The following is a 20,393-nucleotide window of genomic DNA, read 5'->3' as shown; positions in this document are numbered from 1 at the left end:
GAAAGTCAGCCTCAGAACAGAGGTGCCAAACCTTGCTAAATGCTCCAGAAACTCCTCGCTACACTAATCTCAGCCATTCCAAGAACAGTTCAGCAGTCAGTCTTCCCACAAGCCGCACCTCCCTTGCCCAGACACGCCGCAGCAGCGGTCCAGGGAGGAGAGCACCAACACTGCAGCTCTGCATCCCAGAATATCTGCTAAATACTCATCTGCAAGTGCCTGGAAAGGACAAGCAAGCACCCGTATCTCCTCAGACAGATGAAATCCTCAGTAGGCAAAGCCCTGTTGTGGCAGAGCCGCTCACTGGATTGCCAGCCGAAAGTCCCACTTGCCTTCCTTGGGACAATGTTTTTCCACCTTCAGGCAGAGACTGGGGACAGACACTTTATTTCTCTATTTCACCCAGACTTTCAATGCTCTCCTCAAAACAGTCATTTTAATGAAAGAGGAAACAAATCAATTATTTTGAATTCTCTTAGGGGAGAATAAGACCAATAGCCTGAGCCGGGTTTGGTAACTATCCTGCCAGCTTTGCCACCTTATTTCCCTTTCTTGAACTGCAAGGCTTCATACTTGGTACAAAATGAGACCTAATCAATACTCCGGTGCTGAAATACTATTACAGAGCACGCATCCCTGGGTCCCAAGTTACATGTGAAACTCTTCTGCCATGTCTTACGGTCTTCAGGACAGTCTTAAACCAAGGGGTTTAGTAATTCCCAATTTCAATGGATGAGATTTTTACTACCACAGAAATCCTTTTCATCAGAATATTTGCTTCCTGTGCTTATACTCATTTTGTGCAACTGTATTACACGATTTAGTATCATTAGTATTTAGTCTTCCCCGTTACCCGATGCCTCATGATGTACGAGGTTTGGAACACCTTCTCTAATGTCATCAGGAAGCAAATATTCACGTGACTGTTACGCACTGTTGCTAAAGTTTAGTTCACGGGCAAAAGGATATTTCTTCCCCGTAATGAATAATTCTTCAGTATTAACAGGAACTTGACATGATCAGCAGCTACCTTCAACTATTTATTTCAACAGAAATCAATTAATTGTTTATCAGACATCCATTACTTCCCTGAAAGAACAAAGAACTCCACCTACCTTTTCCTTTAATGACGCAAGCAGACACGGAGCTACATCCACGCGTCCCGAGCCACTCTCCAAACCCATGTTAGTCAGTGCAATCAGTCTGTCCACTTTGACACCTTTCAGTCACGATTCCAAACAGGATTTAAACCATCAAGCAGAAACCTTGATTTAAGACATTGATTTTAACCTTGATTTGCATTTTTATTTATTTTCATTGAAGATCATTAGCTTTCATTAATTGGGATAGCCATTAAAATAGCAGAGATCTGCAGGCAATCACCACTATCAAAAGACTCCTAACTTAATAAAAATAAGGAACATTAATAAAGTTAAATGAAAAATGTATGTTTCATCACTATTCTGATTTTTTTTCCTCTCAAGATTTGCGGCAGAACGTGTAGATGCAAATTAGAATTAAATGAAAAATGACAAAGCTATCTTAGGCATACGGGACAACTGACAGGTTTCAAATTTAAGATTGATTAAATTATCAGCAGATGTTTCCAGTGGGTTAGATCTCTTGGTTCCAAAGCCCTGAAAATGACTGGCTTTGCTCAAAGCATTGCTATTTTAGAACCAAAGGCTTCAGTAACTCTTCCTGTGTTGCTCTTCAGCGTCTCATTTATACGAAGGGGGTTTAGACACCCATCCTGCTTATATATACACACCACTGAAAGTATTTTGCATTTATGTCTTTTGCCACCTAAATGTTACTTAAATTTTGGTCCCAGGGTACAAGGTTTCTCAGAGCCACTCTCCCCTCCACCGATTTCTTAATGTCTCATCAGAGGGAAAAAAACCCCAAATCTTTTGTGGGTTATTTTGGTTCTCAGTGAAGTAATATAAACCCAAACAGTTCTTTACACATATTTATTAATTAGACTGAAATCAATATTTTACTGAAAAGCATTCTTGCATAAAAAGGAGGAATCTAAATACCAGCATTCACTCAATTGTAAAGAGACAGGTACTTAAGTATTACAAGATATTTTGGCATCCCAAAAGTTTGAACTGATATTAAATATTAAAGGTGTTTCCCAAATTCAGCAAAACATTAAAATAGTGGAATTCTTTAACTGGGTGAAACGTTTCAGTGAGAACAGGTTTTCAATAAATTATAGAAAAATGGTTCGTTCTTTTGTTTTCTAAATACTTCAAAATATATTAAATTTTTAGTTTTAGAATTGGACAACCTAAAACTGATAACAGCAAACCTCAGACACTCATTTAGATTTTCCTAATCATTTAGTGTTTGCTATTTGCTTCTGTGGAACAAGAACCCAAAAGGTGATTTAATTTTTCTTTTCCTGAAGGAGGAAGAACCTCAGTTATTCACAAGGGTCACAGCAATTTCTTGCTCTTTTAGGCTTTATTTTCACAAGTTCCCTAGAAATGTACAAAAAATTGCAAACAATCAAGACTTCTGTCGTTAAATCACTTTGCCTCTTTACAAAATTCCAGACAAAGCACATGCGCTAAAAATGACAATTTCTTTTATTAGCATTCATCCTAGGAAAAAGCCTCTTTTGAAACTTTTCAGTGAGTATGACATCAAAAAGCCACTGGAAGTTGGTTCACCGATCTGGCTTCCCGTCCACCTGAACATCTAATGGCGGGGGGGAGGGGGAACCTTTTCTATTTTGCACTTGATCAACATCACAGTCCGTTTCTCAGGGCAATGAAAAAAAAATGCTTAATACGAGTCACCAGCCAACTACAAGCCTATTTTCGGCAGAGGGTTCACCTTTCTTTAAAATTACTATAAGCAGGAGTTACAACCAATTTACTTTAAATACTGTCCGTAATGAGGATTAAATCTTTTCATAACTGTAGCAAAGCCATTTCTGCTCACTGAGGGTGTGAATTCTTCAAAAGACTGATGTTAGACAGGCAAATAGCAGACAGAAAAGCCAATTTTCTCTTAGAATTTAAGCAAGACCTTGTCCATCTCCTTGAGTAACTTGTCTCTATTTTTCCAACCGGTGGCAGGAAAACTCCATTTCTACAGCTGATGTCTATACTCTTGATCTCCACATGCCTCATCCTCGCCACAACACATTTGGAGCATCCTTCTAGGATTAAAAAATGTACTGCTTCCCTGAGTGCACAATAAGGCACTGCATTTTTATCATTTCCAGCGTTGTAAATGGCACAGGCCATTACAGAACAGCCTGCTTGAAAAAACAGGATACAATATTCATGTACTTTGTTAGAGGAGACAGATCTACTTTTTGTGGTGATCAACTAAGGCAAGAAAGACTTTCATTTCATTAAAATAAGGAACTAAGGATGAAGCAGCCTTAGAACAAAATACCTTCAGTGTAGCAGCTACATCTGAGCAAAGAGGGCTACAAGCCCACACTCAGGTCTGTCAAAAGCAGAAATTATAGTTAAAAGGTTGATCCAGGGGTACTGGGGAAACTGGCAATGGGCAAGGAACTCTGACAGAAAGGAGTTGCGCAAACCTCATGCATCCTTCCTGGAGACCCAACATCGGCGTGAGAGAGCAGTGTCAGAGTCTGAGATCAAGTTTCGACAACGTCCGTGCTGAAGCACTGCCCTCAGTCAGGATCAATGTAGGTAACTGTCTCCCCAGTCAATACAACAGTGCACTTAAATTTCTTCCTTCCCACCCTGACTGCTCACTGTCCTCATTCTTTCTTAGCTGTTTCCTCCCACTACAACTTCCAGTCCAAGGCTACGCTCCTTGATTATCTGCAACAACACAAGATGACTCCTTATGACAACAGTAACTTTCCCAGCACAGTTGAGCGCCCGCAGCGGGGGTTACCCAAGAGGGAGATGGTGCAACAGTCCCCCAGGTATCTGCTTCCAGGAGACTATCCAAATTCTGATTAGGGTGTGAACTAGAAGTGTGTGTCCCATCCCATCACACCCCCCTCGCCCCCCTGCAATAAAAGGCCACAGCTGACAGAAAGACAGGCTTTTGGCTGCGAGAGCAGCTGTTCTTTCCCCACTTCTGCCAAGGAATAGGGATGGTGAGCAGATGTTGATTCAGATTAAGATGTCGTGTCGAAGCTATATAATTAAGCTTACACAATGGGCACCTACACCATGCCCAGCTCTAAGAGACCTGCTACACTTCCACACTTCTACCAATACCTTTAAGGTTACCCCAAGACAGATAACATCACAGCAGCAGAGAGATCAACTGCTGTTAGCAGGTTGGCAAGATATCTCCCTAAAATTGAACCAAAGTTCCCAGCTTTTTCCACAAACATATACATTGATAAAATGATATAGGTAAGAAATAAATCCTGCTATTTACTCAGCACTTTTTAATATAAGAACTACGATGTTCGTTTTAAGGCTCAGTGACAAATCCCGTTTCGTACATCATCACCTTATTAAAACCTGTCACACGTGCAGGGACTGCTAAGTTATGTTAAGTATGCTGTCAGCTTGACAAAATACAGCCTGCTGCTTTCCACCCGACTAACGCTGCAGCAAAGATGGCACATTTCGAAGGGGTGGGAAACAGACACCCTCTCCTTTCCTCGCCAAGGCTCCAGATCCCGTTGGAACTCTGAGCACAGTAAACATAGGCAAGGCGTCTCAGCCACAAGGGCAACGCACCAGAAACTCAGCCATAACACCCCACTCCAGATCCACGTACATACATCAGTCGTTGGGACGTGACTGCCACCCAACTGCGGTAAGTAAAAGGAATGGAAACAGCCACTTAAAATACTCCATTTATCCAGATATGAAAGAAAGGCTAGACTGACGCTGAACAAGAAGGCAGTTCAAAAGCAAAACCAAAAGATGCCTCAAAGTGATAAGATATTAATAAAGGCAAAAATTACAGCTTTTTGTCCGGTAGTCAAAAGGAGCACAAAGTTCTTTTGCACAGAAGGCAAAGATCTGACAGCATTGCCAGTGCACGGCGTAGTTCATGCCAATGCAGTCACACATGGTATTGGTGGTTTCGGCCATCGGCAAAAGACTGGGAGTAACAAAGGAATGCCAGAGTCAGATCCTTAAACATCTTGAAAGGGGGTATATTAATATCACCACTTGAGCATCTTCACTTGTGCTATTGGAGGGAAAGCGTAGACACCCAGTGTTATCTCCAGTAATTAAAATACCCTTCAAAGGGAAACATTTGCATGACATTTTAGGGAATGAAGGTTTCAGCTATACACTAAAAGCATGTCAATGCCACTTTGCACTCTGTACCAGGCTTCTTTGGAAGATACAACAGATCCAGTATCGTCTGTCAGCAGGATTCCAGCATGACCTGTTACTCTAAGCATCAGTGACAAAAGTGAAATTTATCTTTTGTCTCTCTACATGTATGAGTAGTTATACTCATACATATAGTTCATGCAGTCTCGCTATCTGCACAGTCCAGTTAATTAAACCTTTGGTTTATACTCATCCACCTATTTCAGGAAACGACTTCAGCAAACAGATATACTCTTTGCTTGTTCATTGAAGAGTTTTTTAATGTGAAGAGAAACGGAAGCTTCTGATTAACCACATGTGACTGTTTAACTACATAAAAATCAACTGGATTTTCAGCAGTTTCTAAGCTGTTCACACTCTCCTAAAAAAAGCCTCAGTGCTCAAGTCTTTAAACAGTTCATCCAATAAAGCTGATGTCATATACCAGGTATTACAGATGCATCTCAGCTGAAAGCTGGCAAGATTAATCTCCTTTTGCCCAACATCCCGAGCCTTGCAGGAAAACAAAACCAAAAAGAACGAATAACCTCAGGTCTTGACAAGCAAAGCTTCTTCCATTGGTCTGATTCAAAACATAAATGTTACGTTGTTTTCAACATACGAGTCCCATCTATGCACCATAAACAACGATGAAAAAAAGTATGATGCAAAGTCTTCTTAAATAGTCACCCAAAACATAAAGAAAGCATACAGAAGCTTGATGCAAAATCCAGAAATAGTCCAGGGCAGTGCTTGGGTATCACTAAAGATTTAAGGACTACTGGGGATTATGTGGCCAGCCACAAACTGTCTCGTAAGAGGTCATGACAGCATTCTCTGCTGCTAAGATGAGTGAACAGACTGCCATTCCCCATTAGAGGTTTGTCTATCTGTTAAAAAAAAAAAAAGACCAAGGAAGAGCATACAGTCACGCAGCTGATCGTCGACGAATCACAAAAACACCTCGCTGCAGCTGTCCCAGATAGATTCTCATCTTTGTGCTGTCACTGGTTTTCCTCACCCAGATCTGAATGAAAGAAAAAAAGAAAGGGGCAGGGAGATATATTGGGGAGAAAAAGGGAAAACCCACAGTAAGCAATACACAGACAAATAAGTCCAGGTATTCTTATTGCCAGATCTGAACATCTCTGTTACTCAGGGTGCACAGATGATTTAGCTTAAGCCCTTCTCCCTCCCCATATTAGGCATTTGCAACCTGAGTAGAAAATGAAATAAGGTTTCAACTTTACCACCCCAACCTACTGCTCAAAACAGTCATCAAGAAAAATTACTCTTTCCAAGCATCATCAGGAAAGCAAGTTTCCTTCTGCTACAGTTCGCAACAGAACTCTGGCATTAAGCTTTACCCTATCAAGAATAAGTCTCTCTAGATCCACAGATCATAAAATTATCTATCCTGGGATTTGCCCAGACAAGTAGCTATTAGTCAAATGAAAAGCTTATTCTGAGTTTGTTCAGTGAAGCATTTCTCACAATGTATTAAATAAATTGTATCTGAAGATAAAAGGGCCTCTTTTTTAAACACTTGAATGGAAGAATTCACATAACTTGTTGATATACAGTATGTTTCAAAGGACAAATTGCTTCCATGGAGGCAGCCACTCAGAATTTTTAAAAAATAAAAATCACTTTCAAGAAGTTTAGATCCAAATACCTGTACTTTAAAAATCAAATCTGAGCAAAACTCCTCTGCATTTTATCATTCTAATGCATTTAAACACATTTAAGTAAATGCATGGAAAATAAGACTTATCCAGCTCTTAGTGCTGCAGTATTTTAGGACACAATATTGCCTAATGCAAAGGACTATAAAGTTAGTGCTGACATGCGATTTATCCAAAAACTTTTTTTTTTTAGATACCATATTAGCTACAGGCCTAGCACAGTAAATTGATTTAACTCTATTATTTTAATTATAAATTGACTTTACTAGCAGAAGCCCTCAATATAAAATAAGTATAATATTTGCCTGCATTTGTACTTCAGTCATTTCTCTAGAGAAATTAGAATCCACCTTCATTGATAATCATCTCTCCACTGCAACATTTCCAAGAATTTGGTATATTTTACTAACCAAAAGGATTCTTAAATCTACAAATTCTGAGCAACTATACAGAACAACAAACATGTACAGTTTTACATTCCATCCCAATATGATGGAATGGTACATTTGTTTTGCTAGAGTTAACCGCTTTATTAAGTTCCATTTGGAGGAAAATTAAAATTCAGTTTTAAGTGACCACAACAGTGAAATTACCTATTAACACTAAAATGGGCCACGCAGCTCAGAAAAATAAAGGCATCAAGACATATTCTGAACTTAAAACTGATGTTTTAGACATACAATGTATTTCGCAATCAGAAGATAACATCTATTAATTCTAAAGAACTGAAGGAGATGGTGAATAGAAACAACTAAATCCATCTTTGAATTTCTTTTATTCCTAGACTGTAAAAGAAAAATAAGCTTCCTCCATTTTTCAACTTCCAACAAGCCAAGATTGCTGAATAAACTCATGGGAATAAAAACCTTCCTGCATGTACTGAAGAGTTTATTGTTGTCAAAAGGCAAATGATTGAATTGGTTCCATGCACTTGGCCAATGATTTCCACCAACGCAGTATTTGATTCACAGTTTCCAAGGAAATCACCCTGGAAGTAATACAAATATATTCTGTTTAGGTCCAAACACATCACCAAGTTTTAAAGAATTTGGGCCTGGGAAGATATTTTTGGTTTGTTTTTTTAAGGGGGATGATCATAGCTCAGACTCTGTGTTGGAGAGGCCCGTAGCCAATTACAAAATTCAAATCCAGTTTAAGAAAACTGATTTAGACCTTCATATGAACAAAGACGCCTCTGATCCACTGTTAATTACTTCCTTTCCCCGGCCACAAGGCGGCAACTGTATGCCATGATCTCTCTGATGTTTCTTAGTTAAGTCTTTTCACTTTGAGCATTAATGGAAATGCTGGTGGGGAGACACTCTACAAATATTTTTGGTAAAGTTCCTTTGAATAACTTAACTCCCTTTAGAAATGCTATCAACTTTTGACTCCAGTCTACAATTAGGGACCTCAAATCTCGGTCTGCCTTCTAGCTTTTAAATTCAAGCAGGACCCAACAAGATCATAGTTTGGCAACCATGCTTTTGAATGTGTGATGAAATCCGAGATGTGCACATTGTACTCCTAAGAGAACACCTTCTCATTTCAGTGTTCTGTTAAGTATTTATCTCCCCTGGCTTTATATTGTTGCAAGGAAGCATCACAGGGCAAACAACTGCCATGCCTCCTCCCCAGCCTCTCTCAAAAAGCCTCCACAAAACTAAACCAAAACCTATTGTCTCACTTTAAAGTGGTATTCATGCAATTATAATTAATGGATTGCATTTCCTTCAGGTTTCGGGTAAGATGCTCCCCAAAAGATTGAGTTTTAATGTTTTAAGTTAACAGTAATAACTTTAATCAAATTAGCAGTACTATATTTTTAACGCATCTGTTAGCACACTATTACTACTTTATCTAAATAACCAACCATTGAGAGTAACAACTGTTATTGCAATGAGAACAGTTGTGATACAAAGCATATCCCATATGCAACTCATTTTGTTGGAAATAAAATATTTTCCCTTAGCTGCCAAAACAAATTAAAGTTACTTTATTGGCTGGTGAAGAGAATTGCGTTCAAGTCTATCATTTCTTTCCCTGAAGTGTCTGGAATCGGCAAGTGAAGAATAAACTGCTCCCTTTGCCCAACTGATGCACTGCTCAAGCACTAAGCTTCTTTTGCAGCAAGATTCACGTCAATCTTGGGCACGCACCCCTCTTCACCTGCTTCTCTAAGCCTTAATCATTAGCCTCAGACAAATGACTCACCTGCCCTATCTCCCAAGTAGGTGATGAATGCTGCCAGCTTACTTCACAACACACGTACTCAGGTTAGCAGGAAGAATTTTCTCCCCTTATAACAGATAAATTTGGTGACAAAAATTTTTCCTCATCCTCTTCTGGATTCCCATAGGGATATTTTTTTTTTTTTTAAATTTTGCATTAATAATAACTGTATGTATGTTCTTGAAATAATGGAAATGGAACTTATGTATTTAGTGCTAATGAGATGCAACATGTCAGTTCTCCCCATTTTTCCTGCCTGCCAAACCACTACTTGCAAAATGTAGGATCATTCTTTAGAAACACAGCAAGTCTCTTCCCATCTCAGATCTATCTCAAGAAGAGATCTCTCAACTCAGTTTTATCTTGGATTCAGCTTCTTTAAACACCAGACAACCACATCTTTTCTGATAGTAATATTGATTTTCTCTTAGTCCTTACTAGACAGCTATCTACCTGCCTACAGTGACCCACAGCTTTCCCCACTCCCATGAAAAACAAAAGCAGCCCGCTACCTCGTTGGCACCCACAGAACTGATCACACAGCTGATCTTAGTGTTCTCTTTAGACTCCAGGTAAATGGCCTGGCTCTTGTGGTACCTGCAAAAATAATAAAAAAAAAACACAACAAAAAAACCACACATGAAACCATTAGCTGTCCAAAGACTGAGAAAAGAAACAGTAGTAAGATTGATAAAGCTAGGATTCTACAAGCATTTGGATAGAGTAAACGTGAAGTCTGTCTTTCTTTTCACACCACTTTGCCCATCTTCACCAACATAGCGCGTGGTCTGATTCTACACACACACACTTCGCATTTAAATGATGCTTCAGAATGCATGAAACTCTCAATTCACATTCAATTCTGCACACAGATTACCGAAAACAGATTTCACATCTGAAAGAGGGAGGGGCACAGCACCAAGCCACAAGATAGGAGAACACTGATTGACAATAAGCCCATCTTTCATGAGTTAATCAAACTAGCCTTTCACATTTCAGACACAGGATAGATTTTAGAAGGCAAATATTATGCCTGATAACATGTGACAGAGCAAATCACAGATACTAAAAAGTTACTCACATTCCCCAATACAAAATTACTAGTGCAACAACAACGAAGTGAATTGTACTCAATCAGTGCAGTCTATGTATTGTTTAAACAAAGACCTCAAATTTCTAATACTGTCTTATTTTGTGAAAATACCCAAACTGGTAAGTGATGGGTAACTGACTCTTAAGAAGCTGTATATACCTGCCATAAGGAGGCCGTGTCTAAGCATATCCATTTTTTTCACCCTTTTAGATCATATTTTAGTCATGCTATATATTTTCCTTAGTGCATTTTGTATAAAACAAAGTAAAAACGTCGAAATTCATAACTCTGAATTGCTTGATTTCATGGTCTTGCCTTCTTCGCAGACCATGTTTCTGGTAAGTGCTGCAAAAACAATGTGCTAGACAAAACTCCCCAGTTTCTGTTTATTCTGCCTGGGAGAGTTCCGTAGGCAGAACTAATTATACTGAAACAGATTATTTGTAAGTAAATAATCTTAATCAAGAGAGCACCAAAATGCTTTATACTTATAAAAGCATAACTATATTTCCACCTTTACCCTAATCATGACGTGCTTCATATTTAACTGGGCAATCCAAGTTGCAGAATCACTGCACAGAGATTCCCTCAGCAACTACTCAATATGCAACTCCCTGCAGTCTGATTGGCTGACAGCCATTTGTCAAAATGCATGGATTTACATAATCTTTACAGCTATTTCTACAATAATCATACTGTAAATATGGAAGTCTTCCAATAGTTTATTCCGTAATCTTTTCCTACTGGCTCATTACTCAGAATTTTCACACTGCTTGCCAGTACAAGAATGATAGCGTCAGCTTTCAGCCTTCCAAACATATTCATTACCAATGGGCTGGGCGAGGTAATAAAAAAACCCACCTCAAATTCTGCAACCTTTAGACACTTGTGCGTTACCATTATTCTTTCTCCCTCGTTTTAACAGAAAGGATGTCAGTGGGTTCCAGGGCACTGTAATAGCAGCAATGATCTGAGCCCAAAAACTCAGTTTACTGAGTTATAATGGATATAAAGGAACAGTATAAGCTACTACAAACCAGACCTAAGATAAGACATAAAAATCTCAGTCCAGCAGTGTCCTACCATGCCATGCTGTCAGTGCTTAAACAAGGAGAATTGATGATCTTGATAGAAACAGTACACAAGCTTCCGAGTGCAGAAGAGACCACTGCAAATGACAGCTCTCAAGTGATATCTGTGCCTGTACAGATAATGAAATAATTTTCCACTCAAAGCTGCTGCTTCCAGTTTTTGATTGTAAGTGAATTCCAAAGCTAATGACACACATGAAGCTGGCTTCAGCCCCTGGATTTCACATCACAAGTTACCGTCCACCAGTAAATCTGTTAACTGTGCACAGAAAAGGCGAGGTAACAGGTTAGTTCAGCACTTCTTCGTTAAAGAGTTGTCTCAACTCTCTCATGCTTCATGCACGCAGAGAGACAGGTCAGCTGAAGGCACAACAGCCTGGTACATCTCAGTTACATGTTCATGTCTCAGCCTTTTGCCGAGTTTATATACCCACAGGGGAACTGAGGGGTAGAACTAAGGAAAATACTTCAGATGAAAAATGCAATGGAATTTAAGTTGGCTTTCAAGAGAAGGAACGTGCCAAACAACTCTTGCTTTTGCAGTAGATAAAATACACCACAATACTGACAAGTGAGGCAAGCAGAAATAATTCCACTTTCTGCTACAAAATATTTTGCTGAAAGGTCAAGATTTTCAACTGCATCTCCATCAGAAGATTGAAAGAAATCACTCTGCATTATTGTATGCAGACAAAGCTAAAAGCAAAAAGATGGTTATTTTACAGTGAACTGTATTTTAGGATCTGAAGGGGGGGCATGGAGCAAATTGACTAAGGATAAAAAACTGAAGTCTAATTCCACATCCCTCTGAAACTCCCTATACGAAGTCTCCACTTTGGAGATATGTTTGTGAGATGTCTCTGCAAGACCTTAGGGAGTCCATTACTAGCCTTAAACATTCACTACATTGAGATAATGGTCCTTCATGGCTGCTGTCAGGAAACAAAGAAAGAAGTCACTCCTGAGCTGTCACTTTTATTATTTCTGGTGCATGCCAGCAGCTACAGCCTTAATACATCTTGGAAAAAATTAGCCGCCCACTATCAAGAGTTATTTCATTATTTTAAAATACCAGCTACTTTGCACAAGTACTATTACTATCAATCAAAAAATGTAAGCAGGATTATTACAGCCAAAAAATGTAAAATACTTATCTTAAAACAGCCTAAGAACAAGGAAGACAGGAAAGGCAACAGCTGGAATTTCTGACAGTGAGACCCCCATGACAACTGAATTCAGCAAGATGAAAATATCTGTTAGTATTTTATGTCCCAACTAGATACCTTTCAGAGAGAGCTGGTGCTTTTGAGAGATTCATCTGGGCTCACTGAAGCTCTCCCAGGTTTAAATTTGGTGGGAGATTGAGAGCTTTACTGACAGATTATTCCAGATTCCATCTTTCCGTTTTTTTTTTTTTTTCCCCTTTACTTATGCAACACTTTACAGTACTCCACATGCTTAAAAATTTTGAAGAACAGGTTATTCATCCAAATATATCCTAGAGGATAGTCACTTTACACAAAAAAAATTATGAAAGCAAAAAAAAGAACATAATGAATTTGTGAAGTGACAAGTAGCCTGTTCAGTTCGTGTCTGCTTTACGTTTCACGGAAGTTTAAGCTCCAGGCAGCAGCTTTTATCAGAGTTGTATACATTGAACCCTCGATGAAACTTCATTGTCAGAAGACTAGCAGAAGGAAAAACTGACCAACTGTGCAAGATGGCTGTTGTGTAGAAAACAAGCTTCACACCTATCATTTCCCGTGATAAAATTACAACCTTGTCACTTGTTATTTTGAGCCACCAGAACACCAAAGTAGGCTACAAATAACGATACGACTTGCAAATTGCTTTCTGCTCAAGGAGTACTAGATTGCCCCCTTGATTATTCGGTTTTGCATGTCTCATGGATTAAGCTTAAGACCTATTAAGATTTCTCTGCAAAATTTAATATTTTCCTTGCGTTTTGTGAGGCTTGCACAGCTACATGCCCGTAAAACTTAACAGAGCTAAATCCAATCAGCAATTCTGAAGTTGCTTCTCCCATGTGGGTTTGGTCTTTAAAGGTTATTTGGATTTATTAGAAACATTTTTCACTCTGCTCATCTGGTGCACAGCATTTCTTCCACCACCTTGTGGAACGAAGGGCTAGTGTTCTACAGAACTGAACACCAGGACTGTGAATACTGCCGACACCACTGTTCCTGCAATCACAGAGTATCTCTATCCTAGCTGACCGGCTCCACAGCTACATCACACCGCGTCTGCTGGTGGCTCTCTTACTTAATATTAGGTTTGACAGAAATGTTTCCCAAGTGTCAGCGCTACTGACTCCGTGGAAAAGATTTAAGTCTCCTTTTATTCAAGCCAGTAGTTACTCCTGAAAGTCTATGTGGTCTAAACACTCCATTATCACTTCTGATTTTCCAAAGTCGCAATGATTAGTCATTGGAGGAAGCGCTAACCTCTGCCCCAAAACATTTTGTCCTCAAATTCTTTTATGAAAGCCATTTCTCTCTTTGTCTCCTCACTACACAAGGCTCAGACTGATTAGAACAGAAATTTACCAGGACTTACCATCTCTTATCATAGTAGAGTTTTCCATCTTCTATCCGGGCTTCAAACCGCTGTGCTGGAGACTCTGCTGGTGTAGCTGGGAGGTGTTCGGGAGAGGAGGGAGACGCTGAGAACAGGAGAGAGACTGTGTTTAAGACCAGCGTGTGTCCACCACACCGTAGCACATCTAACTGCAGAATTGCAATTAATAAGGTCATATTAAGCAGAAATAACAAGCACAGAAAGCTACAAACTCAAGTTTCCATCAGAAAAATGTTCTCTATGGGGACGAATAATTCAACCTCTGCCTTGAGTATATAAATTGTAGTATTCACTGAAATATAACATTTATCTGAAAAAATGTTGATAGGTAGGTGATAGACAATATGTCTTTGATTTTCTCTTAATTCTAGTCTATAATAGTTAAATAAGGTCAGAATTACTTAGGCAAGTTAGTACCACTCCGTCCTGAAATAAAGTGTACAGACACATCTAGAGAGCTGAGGGCATAAAGCCGTAAGTTCTCAATCCCTCCATCTACCTGACAAGCAGACAAGCTGCCAGATGCATGTGAATATAATAGTAAAACCTCTTTACACAGTTAGATTGTCCCGTGCCCAAATGTTTCAGTCACCAAAGATGCACACGCCTCCCTTCCCATCCCTGACAAACTTCAGAACAGACAAAGAGACTCCACACAGCACCCATTCGCCACAGCAGCTACACAAAAACCAGCAATTACACAGTCAAAACAATTACACAGTCAAATTACACAGTCAGCAATTGTACAGTCAAAAAGTCTACAATATAATTCTCTGTTCAAAACAAAAAAAACTGAACAAGTTCCAATGCAACTGTTAACTCACCTGGTCTCTTGGGTGATTTAAGCTATACAGAAAGAAAGGAAAGAAGCATTAGAGATCTGACATGAGCCATAGAAGTCTGCAGCAGTAATTTCAGACAGTCTTACTTTCCATATTCTAAATGGTTCTTTTTCCAAATGTACTGTTAAGTGGCATAACATATAACCAGAACAGCATGCTATAAACAGCCAAAGGTGTAGATAATCAGTACCATGATACAAAAGGTCTACAAACTGAACTTCAGAGCATTCAGATAATCCACTAAAACAAGTCAAAACCAAACCCATCTAACACACTGTATTTTTGAACATGATCCAACATTTCTCAGGGTACATGAAATACAGGAGATAAATCATTAGAGACACCTCAACAGCTGGCACAAAAAACATGCTCCGCTACCATCCTCAAAAGCCTTAATAAGCAGCCTCTATGGTAAGAAATTACATAAACCTTAAGGGTGTTTAGCATGAAAGCAATAGATTAACCAAATCTAGAAAAACTATAAAGATACACACTGCACCCTATCCAGCTTGCTGAAGTATCACAACAGTAGGGAGATAAAAAATAAAAACAAAAAAACCCCCCTAAAAACCACCACCCCACACTAAGGCCTAAAACAGAGGCAGCCTGTGATCTCGCAGGAAGACGTGTTAACATCTGTTCAGCCGTGCGGAGGAAGAAACTCCTTAAGATAGCTCATCACTTCGTTCAGACAAAAAGTAACATTTTTAGATGACAGTCATTTTAATTAGGTTAATTAAACGTATTAAAATAAAAGAGAGGAGATACCATCTTGCTAAATCTTTTATTGTGTTACTCCAGAAAGCCTACTGGGATGAAATAGTCCCACATCTCAAAAAGGAACATAAAACAGAGAGCTCTGTTCTCTTCAGGGGAAAGCATTAGCTTTCTCTTTAAAAGAAAGAAATACAAATCAAGCAATAATCCCTACCTTATTGAGTGTTCTCAGGTCCTCCATTATTTGCTCATCAGTCAACAAATAATTTAGCTGAGGTATCCAGAATTAAGGTTTCCATAAGCTCTTGACAATCAAGACTAAAAATTAAAGGTCAAAGACATTTCACTTGACTAAATGTAAGCCAAAAGGTTTCTGTAAAGTTGCGCAAGATTTTAATAAATGTCATACTTGAGCTTTTTTTGTCATATGAATTAAAACAAGTCCATCTCCACAGAGCCTCGTATTTAGCAGCAAATAGAGTGCAAAATCATTTTAACTTATTCAGACATAACCATCAATGAAAAACCTTTAGTGCATTGACATTTACTTCACAGGGGCATCAAGCACTAGCATTTTCAGTGTTTTTCATCTTGCATTTTTGTAGAGAACAATCTGGGAGCTGAAACACAACAGACTCACTTCAGATTTTGTACGATGAAGCCAAATCCCACCCAAACCCAGGAAAAGAAACTCATTATTTTGCAACTCAGTAAGAAGGAATAGAAAGATAGGGAGAAAAGGGGAAAGCCCCACAAAAACCAACTCAAAAAAACCCCAGAAAATAAAGCCAGAGGCACAAAACACATCCTTGTGTGGATGAAGATAAATAAGAGCCTACCATTCACCTGAAAACAAAACCAATAACTTCTGTATTCTGAGATTGTGTATTTTAGCCTTATTAGAGCTCTGCTGTCATTTTGTGTAGTTTCACAATTGCATCTTCCTTTTCTATTGCTCCTCTGTCATTTCCACACAAGAAAACCCTATGTACACAGCAAGAAAACAATATCCAAAGCAGTGGACCCTCTCTCCAGCTTTAATCGACCCTGTTTCTTCAAAACAGCTGTTAAGTCAAAAGTTTCCAAAGTATTAAACTAAAGTTAACAATTGCTAGGCTGCATTTTAAGGATTTTGGTTCTGAAGGACTTTAATCCTCTCCCCAGTGAGGAAAGGTAGACAGAGTTTCATACTGTGGCTGCTGTATCATGCTCAATTAGTAGGTCATGTTCACTATGAAACTCATTTATTTTGGATGAGATAGGGGCACTAATAAATAGATTTTTTTTCCGCGAAAGAGTGAACAGAATCTCCAACCAGAAGAGGTTAATTAAAACTGGAGATGCTTGTGATCATCCCGCATGAACTCTAGAAGTTCAAGGTTTGATACTGCCTTCAGAAAATGTGAGTCACTCAGAAGTCGTAAGATAAGGTTTTTTAATCTGATTTAAGCCATACAAGTTTGGAATCTAATAATAAGCCTCTGCAAAGCAAATACCATTGCCTTCCTTTCCAGGTGAATTTAATATACAAATAGAAAAAGTGCCTATCATCACAGAGGAGCTAAAAACATATTTCCAGAAGCCAAGGAACATTTTAATTATAATAAACATGCAACAAGGCAGAAAAGAAGGATTACATATACATGTTTTTCTCTCTCGTGATATATAAAAACAAGGCAGATTTTAATCTCTTTTTTTTTTATTCAAAGAACAAATCTAGCACTCCTTGCTTTTGCTATGCATCTCTGTGGATTAGAGATCTGAAGCCTTTATTGGAAATGGAAAAACTAGTTTGATATGACACATATGATCTTTCTGGCAAATGTTTTGTCACATCTTGAAATGAGAAAAGCTTTGGCTCATGTAAAAAGCCATTTACTATCTATGGAATCAATTACCTCAGCATTTATATGTAATGTTCTTTTAAAGTTTTTCCTTTGTGAAAAAAATTGCCTGAAGAATTCAAACTATTCTCACTGACCAAAAAAAAAAAATCAAATAAGTTATCTCACAACACTGTGAAGTTAAGTTAGGATACCAAGGGATCTCCAAAGACTGGTTGTGTTACATTAGATTATCACACATTATACATGACAAATTATACTCCAGTATTTCCTAGATTAAAATCTGATCCTAGCACCTCATTTCATTTTCCTTCCTGCACAAAACAACAGATGCAGGTAGCATGCTGGCCTCAAATACAATAGCCCTCCAATTACTCTGCAAAAGGATATCAGGGGCAGGTTTCCTCCTCTTGTCTGGGATAGGAACTGGATCATTTGGCCGTCGCCTCAGTTTCCTTGTCATAATAGGCTTCACTTCCATTGAATCTGTAAAGTAATGAAGATAGAGAGCTGATAAGACCAGAGGGAAATGAGTAAGAAGCAGCAGCTTTCTACACAGGGCACAAGGAAAATAATCTTTCCTCTTTCATACAGAAAATTGGATTTTTTTTGTGATAGCTTCCCGCATCCAAGCTGGAACTGCTGACAGTGAATACAAGTTCTCTTTCATACCAGGTCACTGTTCAGTAACAGCGTTGCGATGCCATGGTTACAGCTTTCGTTGGTTGGAAGTGGCACAGTTGGTTTGGGGGCATTTTACAGCTCCTTCAGGCATCGATAACAGGAGCAATGACGCTACAAGGATTCAGAGCAAATTTCTTTAATGCTAAAGCTATCTGCTTTTGAACTGATCATTTAAAAGGGAAAGTTCACAGAGTTCTTCGCTAACAAAACTTGGATAGTTAATAGCATGTAAAACATCAGCTACAAATCAATTGCTTTCTTTTTCTTCAAGCTGGAAAAATAGCTTTGTCAAAGGAATACAGATAATTACTGCATGCAAGACTGATACAAGTCTGCTGGAGTAATTTTAAACACAAATAGTATTTAAATTCAGATTATCTAAAAATGTTTCAAATTATCATTAATGAAATGAACCTAATTAAGAACATGCAGAGCAGCAGTTGACAGGAAATAAATTGTAGTATAGACACTGGGGAAAAAGAAAAAAATCTGTTTAAAATTGAAATACAAGCCTCATCACCAAGTAATTACCTGAAATTACAGTTTGTCCAAATGTCTACAGATAGTCTTAACTGAACTACTCAAACTGTCACAAGTCATTCCTTAATTTATGAAGGTATCTTGAATTGGCAGCCAAGAGACCACACCTTAAATGCTAAACACATCATCTCACCGCCCTTTCTATGTGCTGAGAATTATTCGCTCGTCTTTAAGTACACCTGAATCACATCCTAGGTAGCACTTAAGTCTATAAAGCCTCTTTGGCTCCCTCTAGACGCTCAAACCTCGAGCAGCTATGCATATTCAAAATACACCAAATTACTTCTCTCCTTATCTCAAGGGTGAACAAGGATGACCATGCTGCACATCAAGGGAACAAATATTATGATAAAAGCTTAAAAAAAAAAATAATGAAGTGCCACCCACTGAGTGTATGCCAAAGGAAACCTTATCTCTAGAATTCAAAGCTGAATTTGAAAAAACACTGAACATTAATAGCCCTGCAGACACTAAAACCGTAACTTACTGTGTTGAATGTAAGCCATTCTTCTCATTTGTTAAGACTGATTTACAAGAGCCTCAGAAGAGGGGTTTGAAGCACTTACTCAAGGCGATATGCAGCCAAGTCGGGAAGGCTTTTTCTCCTTTTTAAAAATTAAGTTTCAAATGAGTTGTCACACAGTTATCTGTATTGCTTAAGATGTGAATAAGGCAGAGAGATCAATTTTCTTCTCTCTTTATCTTAGCATCCTGTATCTTAAAACTGTGACAAGTCAGCTGAAAGTCAGCACCAAAATATTTTCCAGAAAAAAACCCAGAGTTTAAGAGTCTTACATTTACTGTTAAACATTTGAAGAACTTTAAGATTCTCGAGAGATTCCTGAAAACTTTATAAAGGAAGCTGAAGAGCTGCTAAAGCACCAACAGATTCAACCTGAAACAGTCTTGCATGAAGTTTTATAGTTAAGAACCACACTATGCAATGCTCCAGAACAGGAGGCAACTATTGCAACTAATGAAACTGCAACACTCACAAGACGAGCCTATGCATCAGGTTGCTAACTTGCATCCTTGTATACACTGAACTTCCATATGTTTTAAAAACCATCAAGTCCACATCAGTTCCAGTATTCTTATTTCTTAGCCTCCAGCGCATGTTCTCCACAAAATCTAAAGAAATCACATTGCATTTCTGCTAGTCTGGAAGGAAGGAGATAAGGGAGGGCTAACACACACAGAATGGATCTCTTCTCCACAGTTACTTACATGCCTTTTCCTAGAGTTATATTTGATGGAACAGCTCATCTCTTCAGGACACACAACAATGGGGGGACACATTTCCCTGAGGGGATTAATCTGGTCCCCAAATCAGACTAAATACTTCTTTTTACCCCTCCTCACTCTCCTTTAACTCGGCAAATCCAAATCCTGATGTTAACAGCTGTCCCACTGATAGAGAAATTGAATTCCTTCAGACTCCTAGAACATTGGTATGCAGATTTCCAAAGGTAAGATCTAGTTGGATCCTGACCCACTAATGAAAATCTGCTTACAAGTATCCCAACTTAGTAGTGAACAGATACAGGCAAAGGATAACAACAGGAAAGTTAAGGCTATGGCACAGTTTGTAAGATCAGACTAGACTCCATAATTTAAAAAAAAAAAAAAAAAAAAAAAAAGAGATCAGGAAAACAGCATAGCTCAAGCTGTTTTCCAGACCAAATTAGCCCTAACAGTTTGTACAAAGCCAAGAGCACTCTTGAATATGTCCAAACAGGTTTTAATTCTTGCTTCTGAAAACTAACTAAATTATTA

General features: G+C 38.6%; 1 protein-coding gene across 7 annotated transcripts in view; it reads right to left on the bottom strand.

Annotated features, from left to right (window-relative positions):
* SUDS3 (SIN3A corepressor complex component SDS3) overlaps positions 1–20,393 on the bottom strand; it is a 40,878-nt gene that overhangs the window by 9,873 nt on the left and 10,612 nt on the right. For 2 of the 7 annotated variants that reach the window (XM_075167288.1, XM_075167287.1), the window contains 6 exons: positions 17,784–17,879; positions 15,764–15,825; positions 14,815–14,836; positions 13,970–14,075; positions 9,721–9,805; positions 2,454–6,318 (listed from right to left, as the gene is read on the bottom strand). In XM_075167288.1, coding sequence (XP_075023389.1) covers positions 6,220–6,318; positions 9,721–9,805; positions 13,970–14,075; positions 14,815–14,836; positions 15,764–15,825; positions 17,784–17,879 — 470 coding nt within the window. In that variant the 3' untranslated portion in view covers positions 2,454–6,219. Of the gene's footprint in view, positions 1–1,115; positions 1,266–2,453; positions 6,319–9,190; positions 9,276–9,719; positions 9,806–11,384; positions 11,503–12,542; positions 12,622–13,969; positions 14,076–14,814; positions 14,837–15,763; positions 15,826–17,783; positions 17,880–20,393 lie in introns of those variants that run through there. The other 5 variants (XR_012676390.1, XR_012676391.1, XR_012676389.1 and 2 more) reach the window with 5 other exon arrangements.

Source organism: Calonectris borealis, chromosome 18, assembly GCF_964195595.1.
Source record: "Calonectris borealis chromosome 18, bCalBor7.hap1.2, whole genome shotgun sequence".
Classification (NCBI taxonomy): domain Eukaryota; kingdom Metazoa; phylum Chordata; class Aves; order Procellariiformes; family Procellariidae; genus Calonectris; species Calonectris borealis.
Note: the sequence above shows the minus strand (reverse complement) of the source record. Positions and strands in the feature narration are given on the sequence as shown.